General features: G+C 45.0%; 1 protein-coding gene across 8 annotated transcripts in view; it reads right to left on the bottom strand.

The window, feature by feature from the left end:
* The window catches only part of MYO9A (myosin IXA), a 189,282-nt gene that overhangs the window by 135,044 nt on the left and 28,640 nt on the right, over positions 1-25,598 (bottom strand). For all 8 annotated transcript variants that reach the window (XM_065688147.1, XM_065688149.1, XM_065688150.1 and 5 more), the window contains exon 2: positions 18,014-18,937. In XM_065688147.1, the coding sequence (XP_065544219.1) occupies positions 18,014-18,856 (843 nt within the window). In that variant the 5' untranslated portion in view covers positions 18,857-18,937. The remainder of the gene's footprint in view (positions 1-18,013; positions 18,938-25,598) is intronic.

The raw sequence follows: 25,598 nt of genomic DNA, 5'->3' as shown, positions 1-25,598 counted from the left end.
TTTGTACTCCAACTTTCCACACAGCAGAGAACGTTGTGCAAAATTAATGCCGGTATTTTTAGAATAGTAGAATCACAGGATGGTTTGGGTTGGAAGGGACATCTCAGTCTCCCCTCTGGCAGGTTAAAGCCATTCCCCTTGGCCTGTCCCTACAGGCCCTTGTCCAAAGCCCCTCTCCAGGTTTCCTGCAGCCCCTTTAGGCACTGGAGCTGCTCTCAGGTCTCCCCTTCAGGAGCCTTCTCTTGTCCAGGCTGCCCCAGCCCAGCTCTCTCAGCCTGGCTCCAGAGCAGAGCTGCTCCAGCCCTCGCAGCATCTCCATGGCCTCCTCTGCACTTGCCCCAACAGCTCCATGCCCCTCTTGTGCTGCTGCCCCAGAGCTGGATCAGGACTATTCAATTGCCACCCTGCAGCCTCATGAACCCTCTCAATTGCACCCCAGTCTGAAGATGTTTGGCTGCCTTCATCACTGTGTAACGAAACAAATGATGTACAAGTCCCCTTGTAAGAACCCTGCAAGCTCTGCAACAGTTTAGACCAGCATTTCTTCTTCCAAGCTCTGCAGAATCACTATAGTGTGTTTAAACCTTGTGGTAATTCTTCTGTAACTAATATATTGTAAATGAATAAACAAAAACCACAGCCTGATGCTGTACATTGTAGCTGTGTTGGGACACAGAGAGAGGGGAGACCCTTTGTAGGCAGCTGTAATATTATCTTTAACCAGATAAACTGGAATAGCTGGAAAACCCAAGAAGCTTTCGAGTACACATCTTCTGCCAGGCTGAGCCAAACTGCAAAGGACAAATTCCGAGTATTCTTTCCCAACTTCAGCAGGAGATTCATCAGAGGAACCCAATGAACTGATTCAATGTGAAAAAACGCTCTTTAAACAGAGAAGCAAAAGGAAGTGAAAAAGGAAGGGAAACACAAGCACTCCCTGTGCTGAGCACAATGTATCATTTATAACCTACACAAAAACACATCTTCAGTTATTATTTGGAAGCAGGTGGTGACCTAAAGTGCAGCAACACATCAGAATGAAGAGTGGGGCATTACTAATGATGGTTGTTCGGTAAAAATGAAGTGAGAAGCAGCATTTGCTAGGAAAGGAGCTGATGGCATTGCTGCACTTGCTCCTGGAGCAGGGATACAACTGCCCCATCCCGGGCAGTGCTCAAGGCCAGGTTGGACACAGGGGCTTGGAGCAAGCTGCTCCAGTGGAAGGGGTCCCTGCCCAGGGCAGGGGTTGGAGCTGGGTGAGCTTTAAGGTCCCTTCAACCCAAACCAGTCTGGGATTCTATGATAGAGCACCAGAGCATTCCTCCCTGCAGGACTGAGGGCAGAAGAGCGATGCCCAAAGGTACAAACTCAGCTCTCCAGCTACAGCCCTTAGATGATGCACGGAGCTTCCAGAAGGCAAAGGTGACTTCATGATGCCTGATCCAAAACTGAATTTTTGTGTTGATAAAAGCCAAGGACACATCAAAACATGGAGTTCTGATGTCTTGGATCTCCCTTCAATTAAGACAGAATCACAGTTTATAGGATTTAAATCAAACTCAGCAGAGCACATCTATGTGGAGGTATTAGTCTTAGTGGGAAAAAAAGGCTGGATTCTTAGATCCTGATTCTTACTTTCTCCATCACATATTATCCATTTCCAAAACCTTTATATACATACAGCTATAAAGTCATCACCAACAGACAGTATCTGTTTCTTCTCATTACACACCTCCCAGATGGGAAGCTGCTGAGTATACCAAGGAAAGGACCACTTGAGCAATGTAGTACAGTCAAAATGACTCAGCACGTATGGGCTGGAGCAATTTGGAAAGGTTTTATGGGGATAGAGCTGAAAGATCTCTCCCTTAAAGAACACATCATCCTCAAAGTGGTAGCTAAGGAGGGTTTGTCTGCATCGTTAAAGAGAGGGTATTTTATTCCTTTAATGACTTTAATCATCAAGTAAAACACTACATTAAAAAACTAAACTCATGTGAAACCCGCTTTTCTTTTCTAAATAGCTCTGCCTGCAGTGCAGGAGGAGGAGGAAGGATGGAAAAGGAAGCTTAAAAAACTGGCAGAAAGGAAAAATACAGAAAGAAACCTTTCTTTTGCTGAGCCCATCCTCTTGTTTATAAGCCCCCAAGAGAACAGCAGCACGATTGTCCTACCTCGTGCTGGCCGGATTTCAGCAGGAAGGCTTTGGTCACCCGGCCTCTGGCATCCAAGATGCGAGGCTCTTACCCTGCTCATCTCTCCTTTTTCTGCTCTTTCTTCCTAGTCTCTCCGCTTGGATGATATCCAGGTGGATGGGAGCTACTGAAAATTCCTCATCCACCTTGTCTAAAGTCACTATAATTAAAATCCAGGTGGAAAATAAAACAAGGCATGGGAAAAAATATCCCACACTATTAGGGACTGTACAAAAAAGGGGGGCGGAAGGGTGGAATTAGTGCTAAGGAGCTCCAAAATCAAAGACTGAAGATAAGCAATGCTGAGCACCAACATCACCCTAAGAGGCCCCCATCTGTATTCTGCTGCTCCCTGGGGCACATAGCATAAATACATGGGGAATCCTATTCCCAACCAGATCAAGGTCCCAAGCCAGCCTAAAACTGTATGGTAGAAGTGGGTTTGGGATTATTACTCCATTTGCAATTCTTCCAGTGCCACTTTAGCAAACAAATGCTTCAAAGGTAACACTCGTAATAAGTAAAAAGAGGTCAGAATGTGTCCACATTGAATTATCAGTACGTTTAAGCACCAACTCTGAACTGTTCACCTTTTGCATCCTCTTAACTACGTCCCCAGCCCTTGTTCACAGTAGGATGCACAAAATTAAACCAGAACTTATCTCATTTGATGGCAAGAAATACGATGGCACTGAGAAACAGAACACCTAAATAAAGTAACTCCTTTTGAACTGCAAGCTCCCAACCCCTTTCACAGAGCCTTGTCTGAAGAACCTTTGCTCCTCAGCACAATGAAATGTGGATTTGGCAATCGGGGGCGAAGTCAGACCAAAAGTGGGTTGAGTCAAGTCAGTTTGTAGGGGGCCTACAAGGATGCTGGAGAGGGACTCTTCATAAGGGACAGGAGTGGTAGGACAAGGAGTGATGGGTTTAAACTTAAAAAGGGGTCAGATATAAGGAAGTTCTTCCCTGTGAGGGTGCTGAGGCGCTGGCACAGGGTGCCCAGAGAAGCTGTGGCTGCCCCATCCCTGGCAGTGCTCAAGGCCAGGTTGGACACAGGGGCTTGGAGCAAGCTGCTCCAGTGGAAGGGGTCCCTGCCCCTGGCAGGGGCTGGAGCTGGAGGAGCTTTAAGGTCCCTTCAACCCAAACCCTTCTGTGATTCATTCTATGATTCCATGCAATGGAAAATAGGGGGTTGGCTCTGCAATGTGCTCCAGCAGCACCACGACGAAAAGAACAATGTAAGAGAAAAATTTCAAAGCTTTTAAAGGTCAGTGCTTCAAAGGCAGTTCAGGGTTGCAGGTCAGGCACGGTGAGAGCTCTCCTCAAGCACTGCAGCACCAACACCATAAATACTCTGTGGTTTGTGCTTTTTACCATAAAAGCATCGATGGTTTCATTAGGCTGAGTGGAACATGAGCCACAACCAAGAGAACTGAAGAACAAGGTGTCAGCACTTAAACCCGTATTTACTTGCTCTGAAGCAGGTATTCAGTATTGTTGCTTGCCCACGCAGAACAGAGGCTTGAAGGATTCACATAAACGCAATTTTACTTTGCAGGTACTCAAATTGTAGCTGATGATTTTTGGCTTTGGTCCTTATTTAGGTGCCTGTTTTGGTGTCGTGGGCTCTGCTGCATAGAAGTGGCTTTTAGGGCTCCTCGTGGAAACGGAAAGCTGGGGGAGATACGTGCAAGGGGTAGAGCTTTAGCAGTGCGATTTGGGCTGATGGGTTTTATCAGCTGGTGAGCTCCACATTTCCAACAAGTATTTCCCAGGTGAGAAGCAATAATGAAAATAAGCTCTAAGATCCCTTCCAACCCAAGCTAGTTTGTGACTCTGTAACTGCATGGAAATGCACGAGTTTTTTCTCCAAATAGAAAACCTAATAGTAAGCTCAAACCTATTTTACTTCTTACATAAAAGCTAACTACTACCTATCTGCATTTTTCCTTAATAGTAAGCTCAAACTTCTTTTCCTTTATGAATTTCCGGTTGAAAGCTAGCAACTTCAACAAACCCTTTGGAAAAATGAGTAGTTCACATCTTTCATCATGATAACCATAAAGCAATTTTAAAATTACAACCATTAAAGTAAAAATGCAAACTTCTGGCTCCTACAGACTTACACAGATCCTTCACACCTTAAGCTAGCAGGTAAGGTGACCTAGTTATTCAAAAAGCTCCCTCTCCTAGCTACATTTCTCTTGCCAAGAAGATGCGCTTAATACTGAAAACCAGAAATCATAGAACCCCAGACTGGTTTGGGTTGAAAGGGACCTTATGATCATCCAGTTCCAACCCCCTGCCATTGGCAGGGATGCTTTCCACTAGTCCATGTCTTCCAATCTTTTGCTTTCTCATAATTATACCTCTACGAAGCTTTCACAGCAACAAAACCCCAGTGGGGGCAGGAGCTGATGAGTTCTGAGGTCTAAATGGAAAAAGGAATTACTGACTACTCCTGGAATACCCAATTGCTCAGGCCAATATTGCTCGTAGCAAGACCTATGCTCCATCTGCACACCACCAAGCCCTCACTAAGAGCTTCTGGGTTTCTTTAAAAGCCTGAGATCAATAAAGTACAACTTAAAAACTTAGTCAGGGGGCCCTCTAATGTGCTGGAGATTGAGCAGACACTGACCCACACTACATCTAAACCTTCAAATTAGCCTAAATGGCAACTTCAGTCAGACTTAGAGGGACAGATAAAAAGAAAATTATACATGTCTTTCATTTTTATGCATCTCATGGAAAGATACATTATTTTATATTTATACATCTCAAGTTATATGTGTATTTTCTACTAATATATCTCATGCATATATTACATATTTCATTTTGTATCAATATATTTGGTATTTGACCATTTAGGCCATGTACCTCTGTCACATGCTAATGCAGTGCTGCTATTGCTGCATGCTTAATGTTCGAGCAAAGGCGGCTGGTCCCGCTGGAACAAGGCTGTTCTGACCAGCAGGATCTCCTCCACGCTTCAGCATTCCACTGGGACATCAGCTGTGGGAGGCACCAGAACTCAGAGCAACCTCAGCACACATTATTTATCCCTTCAGACCTCGTGAAGCTCTAATTGCATTGCCCATCAGCTGATGCACTTACTCAACCATCCAAGTCAGCATCCACGCTGTCAATAACCCAGGCTGGCCAAATTCATTAATAGCCCTGCTTGAAACCCAGGCTAACATCTGTACATGGTGGGGCAAGGGGGGGGGAGTTAAAGCATTATGTTTTCTCCTGGTTTTATTGAAATTATTTGGCTTTCCTGTAGCAGATGAAAACCAGATGTGGTACAGAGGGAAGGCTTGCACGAGCCAGAAAGCAAAACCAAGACAGCAACAGGCAGGTCGCACCCATTCATTACCCATCTATTTCCCTTCTGCCATGAGGCTATTTATATTGCCTCTCTATTATTACAAATATCCTAATTGTGATGTAATTCTAGAAGCCACAGTTCTCTCCCTTGCAGCCCAGAGGAGAAAGCAGCGCCTGAGTCAAAAGGCTTCAGCAAAGTTTCTTTGTGCTGTGTAAGCACTTTGGAAAGCTTTGCTCCTGTCTTGCAGCGTTAATGCCTATACTAGCGGCTGTAATCCCTCCTGCAGCAGCCCAGGCTCAGGATTAAACCAGGTTTACCAGCTCCTGGATGCCCACTTGTACTGAGAACATTAAAAAAGGAGAAGTCTGTGTACATGCACATGAGGCAGTGTAAGAAGTATCACTGTGTGTATCACTGGTAAAATTAAATGGGCATCCTCATTTCTGTGATTTGAGGCATAAGCGGAGGAGCAGGACTGGAGTTATTCATCATTTTAAGCACCCACATGATGCAAACACGAGGAGTAAATCACGGGTGATTTAAGAACTGACTGGCCAGACGCATGGGCAACTGAAATGGCAGATGACCTACCATGGGCATACCTCACATGCAAGTCTTTGAAGGGCTTTGCTCTCTCCACAGTATTATTTTTCCCCCTTTAATGCTAATCTAAAGCTTCTGGCAATAGAGTATTGTGATTTAAAGCAAACATACAGTGGCAATTGAGATAAGAAGCAGGAGCAGGTGATTATTTGATTCAATCTGAGAAAAAGAAAAGCAAGGGGTGGGGGGAGTGGGGTGGGAAATGAGCCTTACTGTGCTGTATGTGCCACACAGAAATCACTGCCCAGGCCAGGTATGGAGATACATGGACAGCACTGCTCTGAGGACCAAGCAGGGAATTACACATCATCATCAGCCCAGTACTGACCAGCTGCTGGGTTGGGGGATTCACTTAAATGCCTTTAAAACTGACAATACATATAATTTTAAGTTAGCTTTGACAGCCTTTTCAGCTCCCAGTGACATACCTGCGTACCAGAGAAGCATCTGCAGTTATTCACCAGGGCCATTTGCGCCCACAAGAGATAACTGACACACCTCACCTTTCCATGAGCAGATGCAATAACTGAAATACTGGACAGATTTCCATTGCTGGCTATTCCCTGAACTATTTTAAGCATCCATCACAGGGGTGCTTTTCCATAGCAAAAAGGGTTTACTTGTGTTAGCTGATGTGCTCTTCTGCAGCTTGAGAATTAAGTGAAAATAAGGGTTAATACAAGAAGGATGCTAAGCTCCATGCCAAACCATAACCCAGAAAACAAAGTGGGGTTCTACCTGATTAATTACTTGGAGCTTCTATATGACACCTGCAATACAGATCTTTTGGTATGCATATATAATTATGTATAGCACCATAAGAGATAGATATTATCATAATATAGATATTATTGTGGGCTTCTACATGACATCTGCAATGCAGACTTACATGTATATATAATATTCCATTACATTGTATATATTATTCTAGTAGATTTTATATATATATACATATATATGTATATAATTTTGGACTTCTCTATGACACCTGCAATGCAGATTTTTTTGTGTGTGTTTATTATTGTATTACTATTATCCAATATCTGGATATTATTCCTAATATCTAAATAATACATGTATATTTATAATATACAATATATATATTAATAATACATTTATATATATTAATATGTATGTGTATATATATAATGACACTGCAATGCAGTTTGTGTGTGCTCGTGCACATATGTATACACAGTCTCCCAATACTTGCAAAATACCACGATATGCCATTATATTATAATTATGATTATGTTAGAGATATATATTACTTTGGACAGCTGCAATGCAGATTTGTGTGTACATACATTAATGTTCTATTACATATATTATTATAGTAGATATTTTTCTATATGTGTTACTTTGGACTTTGATAAGACACCAGCAGTGCAGATTTGTGTGTATGTATATGTACACACACACATCATGTCCCAGGACTTGCAAAATGCCACTCCGTGCTTTTCTCTAGCTGCTATTTGGAGAAATGGAAAGCATTTCCTCACTGTGTTTTTCCCTGGAAAGCCTGGAGCGAGTCAGCTCTGCCCCATGCATGCGGGTCCAGCCGCTCCGCGCTGCCTTTGCAATTACCAGAGAGGTTTTTTGCCGGGTGATTGGGTGCATTCATCCACTTCTGATGAGCAGCTCTGGGAACAAACATGATGGAGAGGGAATCGAGCGACCCGAAACACAAAGGCTAAAACAAAGAGCAGCAATGAAACGCCAAAAAAGAATATTACAAATGGCAGGTTGGGTTTGGCAGTGTGCTGGGATTAGATCACCGTGAATCCCAGCTTAAATAAAGCTCAAACATGAATTTCCTGACTAAGGTAAAAAAGCCTGGCTCAAATTTACGAGCTGCTGGCAAAGTTACCTCCATCCCAGCGGCCTCCAAATACCAAGATGACTCTGGCCCAGAAATGCAGAGTTCAGCCTAATAATTCAAATACATTCCTCTGAGCATCACTGGTTCTGCAGCTGGAGCCAAGGCAATAGAGACGTGAACTCCAATAGTTCCAACTGCACACTGTTCAGCGCCTTAAAGTGAACCACAGAAACATATTCCTAAAGCTTGCAGAGTTTAGTTGTGATGAAGAAGAGGTTATAAGCCTTGTAGAGAAAGGGGTTTTAAGGAGGCAAACCCAAATCTTCCCCTGGCTCTGTTGGATACGGTCCATTCCACCTTTAATGAACAACAACAGAAAGAAATACAGATTTTTCTGCTCTTCAGGACAATCTTGTGGGTCTTCTTAATTAAAGGATAATTTACTTAATTAAAGGATAATAAACACTGGAATAGGCTGACCAGAGAAGCTGTGGCTGCCCCATCCCTGGCAGTGTTCAAGGCAAGGTTGGACAGGGCTTGGAGCAACCTGCTCTAGTGGAAGGGGTCCCTGCCCGTGGCGGGTCCCTAGCAGAGTCACTGCACAGGAATCCAGTTCCTCTGTTCTTATTCCCTCTTATCAAACATGAGGATATTATAATGCTGGAAAACTCCGGCAAAAAAAAAAAAAAATTGGGATTTTTTAATTGCATTATGGCCAGAAATTGCTGAACTTCCCTTTTTTCCCCTCTTTTTTAATTAAGGAAATCAGTATTCTTTTGTCCACAGCCCCATTTACCCGAGACCTGTGCTGTCCTCCTTTAAAACCTCACTTTCCTGCTAGCAGCAGTGGGAGAATGGGGCAGTTTAAACAGTTTGTTTCTCTGAAAAGGTCTTTTAAAAATTATTCCATTATGTTCCCCTCAAAATTCCAACATTCTTCGAGTGTGGCATTAGCATGTCATTACGTCTTTTCATAGGAACTGCTGGGAAACCATCACATTAGACCCTGCTACCAGTCTCCCCATAACAGCACAGAATCATAGAATGGTTTGGGTTGGAAAAGGCCTTAACATCATCTAGTTCCAAGCCCCTGCCATGGGCAGGGATGCCTCACACTAGACCATGTCGCCCAAGACTCTGCTCAGCCTGGCCCTGAACACTGCCAGGCATTTACCACTTGAATTGGTCCACATGAAATTAACCATCCTGGTAAATGCAAAAGTGTTAAATATATCAAATAATGGCCAAAATCAGAAATAATCACAATAGCTCAGATCCCTACATCTCCTATAGTGGATTATATGGTTTGCTGGTACCTTGCGTAATGGAAGTCACTGGCGTAAATTGCTTCTGGGATTATAAATACCATTTTTCCTAATCAACCATGTTGATTTCTCTTGTGCTGTGCTACATTTTAAATTATTTTGGTTTTTAAACTATATTGTACCATCTTTTCCTCCATTATGGCATTACTTATGGGCAGTGGTAGGGCCAGGACTCCTGAAGATGGATATACGTAACTATAAAGATGCTCTGCTCTTAGAACACGGGAGATTACACTATTCATTTCACATCCAGATGGCTTTGCTGTGGCCTGACAAGCCCTGGAGTAGTTGTCACATAAACACTGTTCCTTCTATCAATCATGTTAAGACCTACCAAAACCTTTAGCTTTCACATTGCCATAAGATGTATTTTTTATGAGAATATTGGGTTAGCAGCATGTGGGAGAGCCACCCACGTGTAGGCCAACAACCAAGCAGTGTCCTGCTGTACTTGAGGTGCTGGCTGCAATACAGATAATTTTTGACAGTCATCACAAGCTTCACAAAATCAAGCTGACCCCAAAAAACCCATCCAGGTTTATTAGACAGAGGTTGATGCCAATTTAGGAGATGCCTGAGCTCTGGATGACTGAAAGCTGTTAAGGAAATCACAGAACCCGCCAGGCTGGAAAAGCCCTTTCAGCTCATCCAGTCCAACTGTTCCCAGCACTGCCCAGGCCACCCCTGCCCCATGGCACTGAGGCCTCGTCTCCACGGTGTGTGAGCACTTGCAGGGCCGGTGCCTGCAGCCCTGCCCTGGGCAGCCTGTTCCAATGCCTGAGCACCCTCTGGGGCAGGAATTGTTCCTCAGCTCCATCTAAACCTGCCCTGGTGCACCCTGAGGCCGGTTCCTCTTGTCCCATCCCTTATTCCTTGGGAGAAGAGACCAATCCCCACCTCCATACAACCTCCTTTCATGAAGCTTCACCCTCTCCTGCCTAATGTTCTCCCAGGGATGGGGGGAAAGATGAGGTGAAGCCTTCTCCTGGCTGAGCACAAGCATCCTTGTGGAGCAGGACCTCACTCTTCAAGGCTCTTCTCTACAAAACAGAGGTGGTACTGATCTATGTCATGAAGCTTCATGGGATCAAGCAGTGATGCATGTGTGGCACCAACCACCCCGGTGAGCAAAAGCTGCCTTAATTTGTTGCGCACACCCATGCAAGAGGACATATATTTTGTAATCCTTTCAATGTCCAAACAAATGATCTGCAAAATGTCTCCACTGTTTTAAACTCAAGAGTAACTCTTAAGACTCAGCTTGTCCTTTCATCTTCTCTACGGCAGCCTTCGCCCATGAAGTCCAAATCCCCAGTAAGTGTGACAAAGCCAAAGGCTCAACTGTCTGCCTTGATTTATCCCTCATCCATCTTCATTAAGGGCATGGAAGTGAGTTGCAATGGGCTGCTGCAGTTCAGGCAGATCCTTTCTGCAAACACGGGAAACAATGGGTTTATTTACCTCCCCCAAATTGCTGCCATGAGCAGCAAGACTTGCACAACAAGGGCTTGGGAGAAGGACTGTCCCATCGCCCTCTGCCACGCACTCTGCTGGGCTTTAACTCAACTTCTGTGTAATGTTTAACCTTAGAGCAGCTCCCTGCACGTGCTTCACCATATTGCCTTGCTTTTCAAATTGATTTCCCTTGAATGTGGTCAAGCTGTTTGCTCAAAGCAGGAGTTACGCTCCTTTGTATCTGGCAGACATCAGGACCACAAAGAAAAGGGTCTTCTCCACGGTGTAGATGTGGCCAACACCACTCATCCTGGCAATTCTTGTGTCTAGACATTTTCACTGCATGATGATCACTCTTCACACTGATGCTCACACTCTGCTTGAGGTTATCAGTGAATGTGTTGACTTCTCTCTTCCTATATATAGGAAGCATACGGGGAAGAAAGGTTGCAGTGCTGCAGTCAGCTCAGGAGGTCTTCAAAGGGAACCTCTTGCCTCTCCCACTAAATCCACTTCAGTTTCTATGCTCCAAAACCGCTGTGATTCAACCTAAACCCTGGTTATAGGCAGCTGAGGTCTTCTGCTGCAGGACTAGATGGGAGCACCCTAGAGGTGCTTGGTTCCAGCTGCTTCCCTTCACACAAGGGCTCCTTGTGGTGCTGAACTCCTTGCTATGTACATACAGGCTGTACCTGCACACACAGAATGTATAAACTGCACAAAATATGCAACAGGACCCATTTCTGTGCTACAAATCCGGAGACACCTCTCATGTGAACACACTCGAGGACAGCTAGAGGAAATGGCATTTGCTGCCTGGGGAAACAATTTGTTCCAACTCCCGGAGCTCAGTAAGACACTGTCACCTTGTCACTGAGCAGGTGAGAGAGGGGCTTGCTCCTCGGGCAGCAAACCAAGACGCTCTCACCAGGGATGCTCAGCGACAGCACTCACGTGTGGTGCCTGGAAAAGCCACGGGGACAGCAGAAACCCTTCAAAAGCCAACGTTCATCAACTGCTACTGCCGGAGCTGGGGGCAGGCCCAGTCCTTGTTCTCAGGCTCTTCTGTTCCCCACCAAGGGCACGGTGCCGCAGCACAGCACGTATCTGGCACCCACCCACTGGCCCAGTGTGAAAAACCCAATCTGGGCTCCCCAGCCATGAAAAAAGTCCAAAGCGTCTCAAGTGAATGGTCCTAAAACCAAAGTCTGTGTTTTGACTGGGAGAAGGGGGGGGGGGGGGGGGGGGGAGAGAAATAAAATCCCTACTAGAGCACTAATTCCTAGGAAAATACAGTGTCATGTTAACTACAGACATTAGGGATCAATTATCCATGTAAAGTCCTTGTGGAAGCCTTGTCGGACAGTAGCAGCACGATCTTTGGTTGAAAGCATTGGAATCCTACATTATCATTATGTTATTTGATAAATATATATATAAATAAACATAGAAGCAAAAAGCTTCCAGGAAAGAGGCCCTTCCTTTGTGCTTTATAAAATGTGCACCTTGATAGCCAAGCTGAAAACAAAAAAGCTTAATAGAAACCCAAATTACAGATACACTGGGGCAATTAGCCAGTGAAGATGAAGACAATGTTGTTAATATAGTCAGCATAATTCTGAGCTTCACCTGGGTTTGCCATGGTTGCATGGAAGCCTGAGTCCTTGGTCCCTGCTTGAGTCAGACCAAGGATTCTACTGTAGAGATAAATACCTATAAAAACTAAATATCCAGATATTTAGGGTCCATAAAACCTCAAGATCCAGATCTCTACAAAATCCAGATCTCTAGATACACAATATCTACATATCTATAAAATTTAGATCTAGATCAGTAGAGGAGAAGCAAAACCCTAAAGAGATCAGTGAGAAAACTAAAGAAAAGGAGGAAAAGGGAAGAGTATGAATGAGAACAAATAGCAAGACAAAACAACTGCCCCAAAAAGAGCTGGTGAAGAAGGATGGAAAAAGATGGGATGCTTGGATGTGTAGGCTGGATAAAATGGTCTCTGCGAGCAAGTGCTCCACCCAGCAAAGGGAGGAATTTACATAGCACTTCTCTCCCGGAAACTAAATAGCTGCTAATTCTTCAGCCTGGGGGGAAAGGCAGCTTTGCACAAACCTCTTTAACAACTCCTCTATTTCCCTGCAGCCGTCGTAGATCAAAAGTCACCATTTTCCATCATTCAGACATTACATATGTACACATATATGTTTTATACATATATATGCATATATGTATGTTTATATATATACGCACACATATATAAAATAAGCTGGGTAACAAAATGTTTGTTGAAGATGGTAAATAATGAAAACTAATATGAATATTCACCTCAGCCACCAATCCAGCCAATCTGGGCACTGCAGGAGGACTCTGAAGTGAAACTAGTGAATAATTCAGCATGGGAGAAGCGCATGAACAAGACGCTATTTGATACAGAGCCTGGAACTGTAAAACATCCCCAGCTGAAGAATAAGAGCATTTTGAAAGCGCTGGTGAAAGCATCTGGTGCATGAGCTTTGCTGTGTGACTCCTTTGTGTCTCGGCTGCCGCGGAGGCCTGCACGAATTCTTCCCCCATTAGGCATCATCTGTACAATCTCTGTGCTACTCCCTCCGGAAGGTTTCCATGCTCTGGGGAGGCTAAAAACCCCCTGGGTGCTGCATTAAACAGCTACCCCCACCCCGGCCACCCAGGAGAGCTATAACAACAGTGTATACTGCAGGTTAAAAATGGTCAGAAGTGAGCGATGAGCAAGGTAACGGCTCTTCCCTCACCCCTTCGCATAAATCTGGCTTTCACATATAAAACCTCTACAGCCATATGACAATCCGACCACTTAAAAGCCAAAGTAGTGGAAACTGAGCATGACAAACTAAATCTAGTTTTGCTAAGTCCATTTTAATGAAATTTGGTTACCTCCCCTTCATACTGTTTCATGTAGGGAAAAAAAAAGTAAATCTATTCAAATATTATCTCCCATTAATACTGATCCCAGTAGGAGTCAGAAAAGGGAATATACTCAAGAGTTGAAACACTCCATGGTCTGCATGAGCTGCCTATAGGAAGTTCCTCCTATTTGCCTAGCCAAACCCACATGCAACTGTTGGAGTAAAGTTATGCGCTCTGGGTCCCCAATGGAGCATCAAGGCCATAATGGAGTTTTCATCTGAAGTACTGCATGAAGCCTATAGGAAACAGAATAGAATTGCAGCACATGCAAATCCTCCTCTGGTAACTACATTGAATAATTGAATTTGAGATGCTCAGTCTTGAAACTACAGAGGCAGAGAGCTCAGCTCTATGGACACTGCTGAGAAAGCAATCTTATGTAAGGTAAGATGGGCTTCATCAGAAAACGAGAAAATACAGGAAAAAAAATCAAGGAAATCACCTTTTAAAACCAATTGGAACCTTGTTGTTAGAAAAATAAGTACAGTATTTAAGTAATAGCAATTATCACAAGTAATACATAGATATTTAATAGCATCTCAGAATCACAAAACTGGAGAGGGGCTTGGGACAAGGGCCTGTAGGGACAGGCCAAGGGGAATGGCTTGAACCTGCCCGAGGGGAGACTGAGATGAGCTCTTAGGCAGAAGCTCTTCCCTGGGAGGGTGCTGAGGCGCTGGCACAGGGTGCCCAGAGAAGCTGTGGCTGCCCCATCCCTGGCAGTGCTCAAGGCCAGGTTGGACACAGGGGCTTGGAGCAAGCTGCTCCAGTGGAAGGGGTCCCTGCCCGTGGCAGGGGGTGGGACTGGAGGAGCTTTAAGGTCCCTTCCAACCCAAACCAGTCTGGGATTCTATGAAAACAAAAAAGGCATATTGCAGCCATTCCAAAGAGCACTGCTACAAAAAGGCTCATCTATTAAATCCCAATGTAGGTAGAAGAAAACCCACAGGACTGACATCAAATACACTTTAAAAGGACAGGCTTGGTCTTACTACAACAGCCCAACTTGCTGTGGCTGCTACATGCAACTCCTGGCTGATACTAGCACGTTTAGATGGCAGTAACAGCTTGCCTTGACAGCCATCCCCACAAGTGCAATTTGGACACAACTCACAGGAATCTCATGCAACAACACAAAAAAAGACCCCACAAACAATAGGTTGAGGCTATTCAGAAAAGGTAAATTAGGAAAACAGCAAAGCTGCAGGAAAAAGACATATCTTAACTCTGCTCCACTTCCGCTCCCACCCTGCGAGCACGACTGTGAATATATTCCCAGGAATGGGTGGCTCCGTGCAGACACTCGGGCTACCAGAGATGCTTTGCAAGAAGGGAAAGAAATTAACAGCTCCACGTAAACTGTTAGTTGCTGTGCTCTATTTCCTAGACTAGAAGTCATAGCATGAAGAGGTATGTGCTACCTCCTCAAAGAGAAACCTGAGCTGAACATCATAGAATGGTTTAGGTAAGAAGGGACTTTAAGACCATCCAGTTCCAACCCTGTGCCATGGCCAGGGACACCTCACCCTAGACTAGGTTGCTCTAAGCCCTGTCCAACCTGGCCTTGAACACTGCCAGGGATGGGGCAGCCACAGCTTCTCTGGGCACCCTGTGCCAGCGCCTCAGCACTCTCAAAGTAAAGAATTCATAAGTAAAGAATTACTCCCTTGTATCTAACCCAGACTTCCCCTGTTTCAGTTTAAACCCATCACTCCTTGACCTATTGTTACAGTCCCTAATGAAGAGTCCCCCTCCAGCATCCTTGTAGCCCCCTTCAGATGCTGGAAGCTGCTCTGAGGTCTCCACGCAGCTTTTCTTCTCCAGGCTGAACAGCCCCAATGTTCTCAGCCTGTCTTTGTATGGGAGGTGCTCCCACAAAGGCAATCATCCTTTATGATTTGATTTTAATTACACAGAAAAAATGCACAAGAAAAAAGGGGACTGAAGAAGGTGCCTGGCAAGAACTTCCCAAACGCATGGAAGCAAAAGGTCAACTCTGCAACCGGGTGGCTGTAACACAGCCCTTTCCAACAGCTCTCCTCTGAACATCCCTTTTTGCTCTCCTCTGAACATCCCTTTTTGAGGACACTTAGGAAGGGAAGGAAAAGCAGAAGCCTGCATGTTTTATCTAGAAGCCTGCGTGATTTGTGACTATTTGTGGCTGGTGCTGCAGAGCAGAACATCTGGATTATCCTCACTTTCTCCAAGAGAGCTGGAAGCAGTGAGCAGCACAACAGCAGCCGTGCAGCTGCCAGGGGACAGGAATGCAAACTCCTGCTCCAAAAGCAGAAAAACCCCAACAGATATGATTCAGATTCTTTTTGTCTTGAAAACAGCTGCAGATGTTGCGAAAGGAAAGCAAAGAGGCTTCCTGGATCCCTCCCTGTACCCAATCCCAGCACACACACAGGCCCTGGGAAGAAGCAAGTACACTATTTACCTATTCCTGAAAGAAAAAAATACAATTCCCAAAACTCCCTCCTAACTTCTCTTTCACGGAGATCTCTCTTCTGCACCTCTGCACATCTAAGCTAGACAGAGATGCTCCCTCTGACACTACTTGGGAGAACTAGATTTTAGAGAGGTGGAGTAGACCTTAGGCAGAAGCTCTTCCCTGTGAGGGTGCTGAGGCGCTGGCACAGGGTGCCCAGAGAAGCTGTGGCTGCCCCATCCCTGGCAGTGCTCAAGGCCGGGTTGGACACAGGGGCTTGGAGCAAGCTGCTCCTGTGGAAGGGGTCCCTGCCCGTGGCAGGGGTTGGAGCTGGGTGAGCTTTAAGGTCCTGTTCAAACCCAGACCAGTCTGGGATTCATCTTATGATTGTATGAGCTATGAAGTGGACTCTGGTCCAACCAGATACAATAGAAAACATACCAACACCCAAACAGACATGCAAATGTCTTGTATAAATAACAGGATTGGAGGCGGAATACAACAGTTTTCAGACCTGCTTTCCAGAATTCATGCAGTCACCTAATTGGGTCACTTTTTCATGTCTTTACCTTCAGCTTGCTACACAATTTTGCTGCTTTTTCAGAGCAAAGCCCATCCTGAATGCCGTTAATCATTTGCTAACTCCACATTCAATCAGTTCAGCCCATTCTACCTGATATGAAAACAGAAAACAACCTTGTTGGCTTTGCAAAATGAAGCTGTTGGCTTATCCTTAGCGGAGACACCTATGAGCACTAGTCCTTCCTCTGATTCCCTGGAGACACCTATGAGCACTAGTCCTTCCTCTGATTCCCTGGAGACACCTATGAGCACTAGTCCTTCCTCTGACTCCCCAGAGACACCTATGAGCACTAGTCCTTCCTCTGATTCCCCAGAGACACCTATGAGCACTAGTCCTTCCTCTGACTCCCCAGAGACACCTATGAGCACTAGTCCTTCCTCTGATTCCCCATCTTCCTCTAGTAGCTGAAACTGACTCAAGTCCTCAGACTCATTAATGGAATACGGATAGAGATCTTTGTCTACAAAACCCCCTCTCAAACCAGAAAACAAACCTCCCAAACCCCATGAATTTTACTGTTCTTTAGCCAAAGCACCTTTTTAAAGAGCAGAACACACAGCCATCAGGCCACCTCTTTATTCAAAGAACAACAATGGCAGGGCGGCAGCTGATGTTCTCCTCACCCACGTGCAGACAGGCTTTAACAAACACAACTCCACAACAACTCCTGTTCTAAGGGAAACCACTGCAAAGCGTTACAGGGCAAACTCAAGGGAAATTAATGAATGCTTGTATCCCAGTTTAGAGTTCCACATCTGGCAAAGCGAAGGGTACAGCTCACCTCACCCCCTTTCACACATAGGAAAAGTCCTCATTAAGTAACTGAATCAAGTACTCATGATTGGGAAATAAAATATTGATCATGTAAATTCCCTCTGATCTCTTCCCCAGTGAAGCTGAGTGCACAGAAACTCCAGAAATGAAACACTACCAAACCACTATGTGCAATGGATTCTCTTTTCAAGGCACTCGAAAGAAAGGCTACTAACTTAAAAGAAAGGCTAATAACTCAAGAAAGGCTTTTTTCATTTCCATTTGCAAACTGAAAAGTCACCAGGATATACCAATACTACAAAACACTTCAGTGAAAACAAACCATCTGCCAAAAAAAGCCATTTACTCTAATTTCATTTTGCTTTTTTATGGAGCAGGTAGGATTCCATAGACGAAAACACAACTCCTTTTACTGCTAATACTGTTGTAACTTCAGTATCACCATTGAGCAGCTAACCCTCAATTCATATCATAATTACTCAGGGTTTACTTTTTCACCATTGAAGGGTTTCCATGCTGCTATCATTTCATCTTACCTCAAGCACTGGTCCAGCTCCAAGAATAATCTGTTCTACTCCACTGGCAAATCCCTTCTGGCTGAGGGCGGTGAGGTGATGAATGAGAAAGTTGGTGCTCTGTGTCTTTCCTGACCCGCTCTCTCCTGAAATCACGATGCACTGGTTCTTCTTCCGCTGAAGCATGGCGTGGTAAGCCACATCTGCCACAGCGTAAATATGGGGCTCCAGCTTGCCCAGCTGGTGGTTATCGTACATCTTGACATACTTGGGGTTATAGATAGGCAGAAACTTGAACGGATTAATAACTATGAGGATGCTGCCTACGTAGGTGTAGATTTTCTCTTGCTTGAAGCGGTTTCTGAGATTCTCCAGGAGCGTTTTCTCGTTCAGGTCTGGCAGGCTGCACAAGTCATCGTAGTCCTTCTGCTGTGGCTGGGGAAGGAAGCCACGTTCCACCATCCTGCGGCGCTCCTCCGTCACCCTCAGCCAGGACTGGAGGCTCCCATAGTGAATGGACCCGTCCAGGTTCTTCTCCCGCAGGAGGAAGCGATAATCCTCGCCACTGATGCGGTTCTCCAGGGCCATGCGAGGCCACAGCATCATGCGCTGGACGGGGCAGTCTGTGGGGTTGAGGATCCATTCCTCCCCCCCAAACTCCTTCACCTCGGCCAGAACATAGCATTTTGTCTTCTCAAGCTGAAGTTTATTGATGAGAGAATCGATCACCTCAGCAGCGGTGGACGTTTTCCTGGCGGTGATGGGGCAGTAGATAGTCCCCTCCGCGATGCTCCCAGGGTAGATGTGCAGCGTGTACTCGCTCTCCTCAAAGCGTCGTCTTCCTCCAACATCATTTACACTCATATTGGATCCTTTCCCATCAGTACCTGCGCTGCATAGTCAGGACTGTCCTCTGTATCTTGTCAGGTCATCATGCTAGCAGAACTAAACAAGAAAAAGCAGAACAAAAATAGGTTAGCTTTATCTCAGCAGGGATCCTTGGAAACCAGTTGATATACACCATGAGATGCAATGGAGCAACACAAGTGACAATACCAATTGCCTTAGAGGAAGCAAACGAGGATTCCAAACCAACGGCTGAAAAGAGAACAGGATTTCGCCTTTTTCAGAGATGCCCATATCTGACATTAGATACGAAGTATTCCAGCCAACTCACCCATACATTCTCACTATTTCTCCCATACTGCTTACGAACCACACAACACAAATCTCCAGCACCAAATTAGATGCAGTTAATTTCTCAAACATCATCAATGCAAGATGACAACAGCCACCACCAAACCAAATGAAAGCAATTCCAGGGTTAATGATCCTCAGTTCTCCACCAATTGGTTCTAAGAAACTTAAAACCCTTGCAGATGTTAAGAGTTATTTCAATATAAAGACACAAGTTAACTATGAAGAAATGCAGAGGACCCTCAAAGCCAGGATCTGGGAATAAAGTGGCAGGAGGCATTTAATACTGATAGAACTTTATGTGATCATATCCTAATGTTAAGTATCACTTTGAGCTTTTCCTTGGGCACTGCCCCACAGGACCAAGACCTCACAACTGAGTTCCCTGACAGCACTGACAAAACACTCAAAAGTGGTCAAAACATGAAGTCAAAACCCACTTCAGGTACAGGGAGCTCCTGAGCTTCAGCTATTCAACATTAGGAAGCATATGTCAGGCAGCAACGTCAGGTCACCCTGTCCTTGTGCTCCTCCCATGTAGCCAGATCCAAGACCTTCACTCCAAGCACAACCACCCTCTTCCTCTACAGCCACACAAGGATTTGGAGATTAGTTTCATTTGCTACAAGATTTCTCAGGTCCTCGAATGAAAAACATTGTTTCATGTTGCATTGTTGCTCGCTCCAGGATTTCATAAAGTGCATTATCCCCAGCCACGCGCTACTCGAAGCAAAGAAATCCATGTGTCACAGTGAAATATATCTGGCAGGGATTCACAGCACATGGCTTGGTAGCAGCACATACATTATATACTGGGAAGCGCTCCAACTGCTTTCCTATAGCTTTACTATAGGCACAGATGCAACAGGGATGATGTCAGTTAAGTGCTGGGTTGGGCTTTCTTTGTCTTACTGACTCCAGCATCAGCTTTTCTTCACGAAGGAGGGGAGGGAGTGGGGGGGGGGGGGGGGGGAAGCCTACCACACTTAAGCCAGATAATTCCTCATCAAGATTATACTTCAAAGCTTACAACAAGAGGGCTGGCTATTTTTATTCAAGTTATCAGAGTGTATCAAAGCCTTGCTGACTCACGTGAGAACTGCAAACAGGACTTCAAGTTGGTAACCTTGAGCAAACCAACCTTCCCTTCTCCCCCCTCCCTCTTGTTAAATGTGTGCAAGCTCAATAAATCCTCTCTAAAGCATCAGGCCGCTCCACCACACCTACCCAAAAGCTTTCCTCCTCGCTTCTCTACAGCAGGGACTCGCTCAATAACAAACATCTTTGTCTTCTGCATCCAAACAACTTGAATCCAGCAGAACTGTGGGCCAGGCATGAGCCCCATGGAGAGGCTATAAGCCCCAGTAAGTGTGGAATCATGGAACAGTCAAGTCCTCCCTGCCTCCAAAACCACTCAAACGCCAGAAGCTTCCCACTTAATGACTAAGAAATGTGGAGAGGTCAGAAAGCAAAGAGGTGTTAATTTGCGCCCTATAAATCACAGGAGGTGTGCCACAGGCTTTGCTTTTAATAACACTAACCATGGCTGGAGTATTATGTTAGCTCAAAGAAACGTTAATGAAGATAATTGCTTGTGGTCTCCCAAAGCTGGTGCACATGAGCCTGGCTCTGCTCAGCATCAAACAGGCAGTGTATGGAGAGAATACTGCACTGAAACGGGTGTTATTAGGTCACTACCATATGTGAGGGAGAAAGGCTCTCCCGATGACAACTGTGCAAGCAGGCTGTTACACTGGCTTTTACAGGACTTTTTAATTTAACAATATTTGTGTGTTTGGACACAAAAAATTAAAAAGGAACAAGAAAAAAACCACCAAGAAGTATTTGTGGGTTGCCAAATAGTTAATACTATTTTAATTAAAGGCACTTTGCGTTGCTCTGGGGTTACATTTAAATGAGAACATCTAAAAATGATGCTACATTGAAGTCGTTTTATAGCCTGATGGAAAGAAAAGCTACTGTCTTCCTGATGCTGTGCCCAAGACAGTGGCAGGTTATAAAAGGACATGGCTTTGCCACCAGCCGCTTCACTCACGTACCGGCTTTGGCAAGGCTGAAGGCAGCAGTACTGGGATGCTGATCCCACAGGAGATGGAAATGCAGATGATACAGACCTCAGAGGTCAGAAATAATTGCAAACTGGCCAAAATTCACAGGCTATGCATGCCTGTGAAAGGAAGAACTGATGACATTTGAAGACAAAATACTTACAACTTAGTAGTTTCTAGATCCTTTTCATTTTCTGTGTTCAGATGAAGACTCTTACTCACACTGACCCTGCACACCGATGTGGCTGAATTTTACTATCATAATTTTACTTGCAACACAAAAAGCACCATCTCCCACCAAACCTGAGGTTACAAACAAAGCCTTGTGTCCTCCTGCATAGCCAAGCAGATTCATAGCTCCAAGGAGATGAGAGGCCCTTCTAAAAATCCCAATAATAATCCAATTAGCAGCAGGAAAAGCTACTAAAACTACAACAGTCAACTGGGCTTTGTGTAGACACTAAACTGGTACAGAATGGTTCACTTTTACATTATATGCTATCTTTTGCTAGCTGGCCACAGTTTAATATACATAAACAAATGTACTTTTTCAAGTTAAACATATATAGCACCACATAGAGTGTGTGGTTTTGAAATGGGAGCTGGTTTTTACTAAGGCTTATTCTGGTAGAAAATCAAACAAAGGAGGATGTCCCAGTTACCTGTGCAAAGGTAACAAACGGAAGGGCTAGGTCATGCCATTTCTTCTTTTTCCATTCAGAAAGCTCAGTCTCAGTATTTCCCTTTTCAGGGACAGCACAAGCAACACATGGCAGAAGTCCAAAATAAATCCTCCACTGGAAGCATCAGTCCCCATCATAAATAATCTGTGACAGCCAAAGCCTGAAGTCACTGACAGAGTTTGCCAAATATCGGATGATTTGGAAGAACTAAAGATGAGTGTCAGTGTGGAGGCTGCTAAAGGGGCAATTCTGGAAGCAAAGTTCATTTGGTTTTACTATAACACCCCATAACCCAGATGAGGGCCTGCAAAAACAGCAAAACCTTCTCCCTGTTGCCAGTCCTCAGGCAGTTGTAACAGGCTCGGCTGCTCAAGAGAGCCTGGATTTCTCCATCCATAGGTACGTCACATCACATACCATGTGGGCAGGAATTCCTCAAAGAGATAAAACTAAAAACTCTGATAAAGAATGGGCCAATTCAAACACACTTTACTGCCTAATCTGAATACAGTGGCACAAGGGCCCTCCAAATTCCTCTCCTGCAGCAGCAAACAGCCTCGTGCTGCTAGTCTCTGAAATAACAACCCTGTGCCATCAAAACTGATGCTACTGACATATCTGTGACGGCTGCGGCTGTAAGAACTACTAGAAAAGCTCATGTAGGTGCTCAGTGTCTCAGTGGTCACTGCAGTTTTACATGTCAGTCCATTTGATCATTTATATAATCATAGAGTCCCAGACTGGTTTCGGTTGGAAGGGAACTTAAGACCATCCAGTTCCAACCCCCTGCCACAGGCAGGGACTCCTTCCACTGGAGCAGCTTGCTTCAAGCCCCTGTGTCCAACCTGGCCTTGAACACTGCCAGGGATGGGGCAGCCACAGCTTCTCTGGGCACCCTGTGCCAGCACCTCAGCACCCTTGCAAGGAAGAACTTCTGCCTTATATCTAACCTGAACTTCCCCCGTTTCACTTTGAACCCATCACCCCTTGTCCTATTACTACAGTCCCTTATGAAGAGTCCCTCTCCAGCATCTTTGTAGGCCCCCTTCAGATATAACGCTTAACACCCTCCTTTTTATCATCTTCTCACCGGATTTTTCTCTTCTGACTGTTTGCTGATGGGAGTGAAACTTCATTATTTTCTCTTCATCATCTGTGTCGATCCATCTCAAAAGACCTTTAAGATCATCAAGTCCAACCACTACTGGTCCAACCCTCCTGCAATGACCAGGGACACCTTCAGCTATGTTTGTAACCACAACTCAAAGCATCTTCTTCAAAAGAGACGATAAGCTTGGATGGGGAAAAGAAACCATCAGCACTCCAAGACTGTCCATATACAGAAAAAAACTCTTTTGGATAAATTTCAGTGTAGCTTATTTGGAGTGAAGCAAGACACCAATGCAGTGAGATGACCTAAATTACAGACAGAAAACAAAAGCAGGAGCTGAGACATTCACAGATGCTCAGCAGCAACAGAAGTCCCAGCTGGACCTGGCACGATGGGGTGCTGACACACAACCAAAACACAACCCCTGTAGGCACCAAACCATCCATCACCTCCTGCAACACCAAGAACAAACATGGTTTGGTGGTTTCTTTCTTCTCCCCCTAAAATTTTTCCATTAGGTCCCAATTCTGTAATCCAGAACTCTCCTGCTTGCTAAATTCATTTTATCATGCTCAGACTTCAAAGCAAATGTGGGGGAACCTAAAAATCTGCGTCCCTTCAGCTTCTGCAAGCCCAAATGATTTTGTAGATAAACCTTCTCAATGCCCCCAGTCCAAGTCAGATCTGTAAAGTGGTTTCTGGCTGTTACTGTCAAGAGCCATAATAAAAGGAGAAACTGCTTGGCCACTGCTACCCACCAGGCCTCTGGTGGGGTGATCCCACGCTGTCATGCCAGTACAGCCAGAGATATCTACTCAGCCTCCAAGCAGGATTCCCAGAACATAAAAGAAGCAGCTGTGAATACACAGCTCGAACTATATAAATCATCCCCAAAGATGTAAAGTTGCCCACACTACGTGCAACCTAAAATAGGTTGCAAGTGTTTTCCAAGATGTTCCTAAGCTTACCAGCTTCTCCTGTTTACCTACGCTTTTATCTTAATACCTCTTGCTATTTAAGAGGCCCATGGATACATAAAGCACTTCAGTAGATGATAATCTCTTCCTGAGCCTGGAACTACCCCAAGTCTTGAGGTTTTGATACTGATATGATTTGGTACAACAACCACTCAATGGCTCCTCTCCTGGCAGCTGGAGATGGGTGAGGATGGTGCTGCCTGTTCACCACACTCTTGCTGATGGACCTCATATGGAGATCTGTCAGCTTCAACTTGCAGCTGACACAAAATGAAAGTGGGAAGAACAGAAAAACCCAGCTAAAACCAAAAACTTACAGGAAAAGCTGTTGCAAAATTAATTACTCCTTGAGGTCATTGCAAACGGTTCTGACAAACAAGGAACTGAATTCGGATATGAATAACAACACGATCACTCACTTTTCCCCTTAAGGTCAAAGCACCTTCTGTGCAGGGGATGAATCAGCGTCCAAGGAATTCATCAGAGCTACACAGTGAATGAAGCTCTTGTCTGTGGGATTCCTGCCCCGCTGGTTGGAGATGCAACTGAAGGCAGGGATGTGGGCAGAAAAAAGGGAAATCACAGAATCAACCAGGTTGGAAAAGCCCTTTCAGCTCATCCAGTCCAACCGTTCCCCAGCACTGCCCAGGCCACCACTGCCCCATGGCACTGAGGCCTCATCTATACAGGGTGTGAACACTTGCAGGGCCGGGGCCTGCAGCCCTGCCCTGGGCAGCCTGTTCCAATGCCTGAGCACCCTCTGGGGAAAAAGGTTTTCCTAAAATAAAACTAAAAGGGACTACAGGGAGCATGGGTGAGGCCTGTGATTGAGGCAACCGAACGGGAGAAGAGATTTCCCCTTTACTTCTGTCACAGCATTTCTGCATGATGCTGGGAGACCCAAAACAATGGCGCAAACAAAACCTTGCCCTTCACTTGACTGTTCCTCTTTCTTGTACTCCTGGGTTGAGTCACGGCATCTTGACTTCTGGAAGCACTGCTGTCCTCCTGAAAGCAGCATCCCCACACATAAAGGGTGGTGTTAAAGTACTAAAATAATCAGCCTGTTTCATTGTACTCACTGAACACAGTGCTTGGAAGGTAATTCTCTCTCTCTCCCAGCATCATGAGAAACTTCACTCTGACAAATGAGCATCAGCAATGAAGCCCATGTCCTCCAGCTGCTCCCTTGGCTTTCTTGTGCCACAAAGTAATAATATAGAAAAATAAAACTGAAAAACTCAAAGGAGATTACAAAGGAAAAGGTGGCACTGTTTAACTTACACCTGCTGCTCCCATATCCCTCATGTGGCAAAGGACAACTATAGCCTGACTGACCAAGAAGAAGGCAGGAACTAAGGGAGTGCTTCGCATACCTCAAGTTTAGAGATTTCCAGTGGGATGAATCACTGTTATAGGTTGCTTTGCCTCTTCTAATGACTAATTAAGCAGTCACTGGCCAGAGCCACAACGGCCCTGTTTCAAATACAAAGATGAATTTGTCATTTACAAACGTGCCCCAACCATTGCCACCTCACAGAGCATCCCTCCCCAGTACTGAAATCCTGT

The sequence above is a fragment of the Lathamus discolor genome, chromosome 8 (assembly GCF_037157495.1).
Source record: "Lathamus discolor isolate bLatDis1 chromosome 8, bLatDis1.hap1, whole genome shotgun sequence".
NCBI classification, from domain to species: Eukaryota; Metazoa; Chordata; class Aves; order Psittaciformes; family Psittacidae; genus Lathamus; species Lathamus discolor.
The sequence above is the reverse complement of the archived record's forward strand: the minus strand, read 5'-3'. Positions and strand labels throughout refer to the sequence as shown.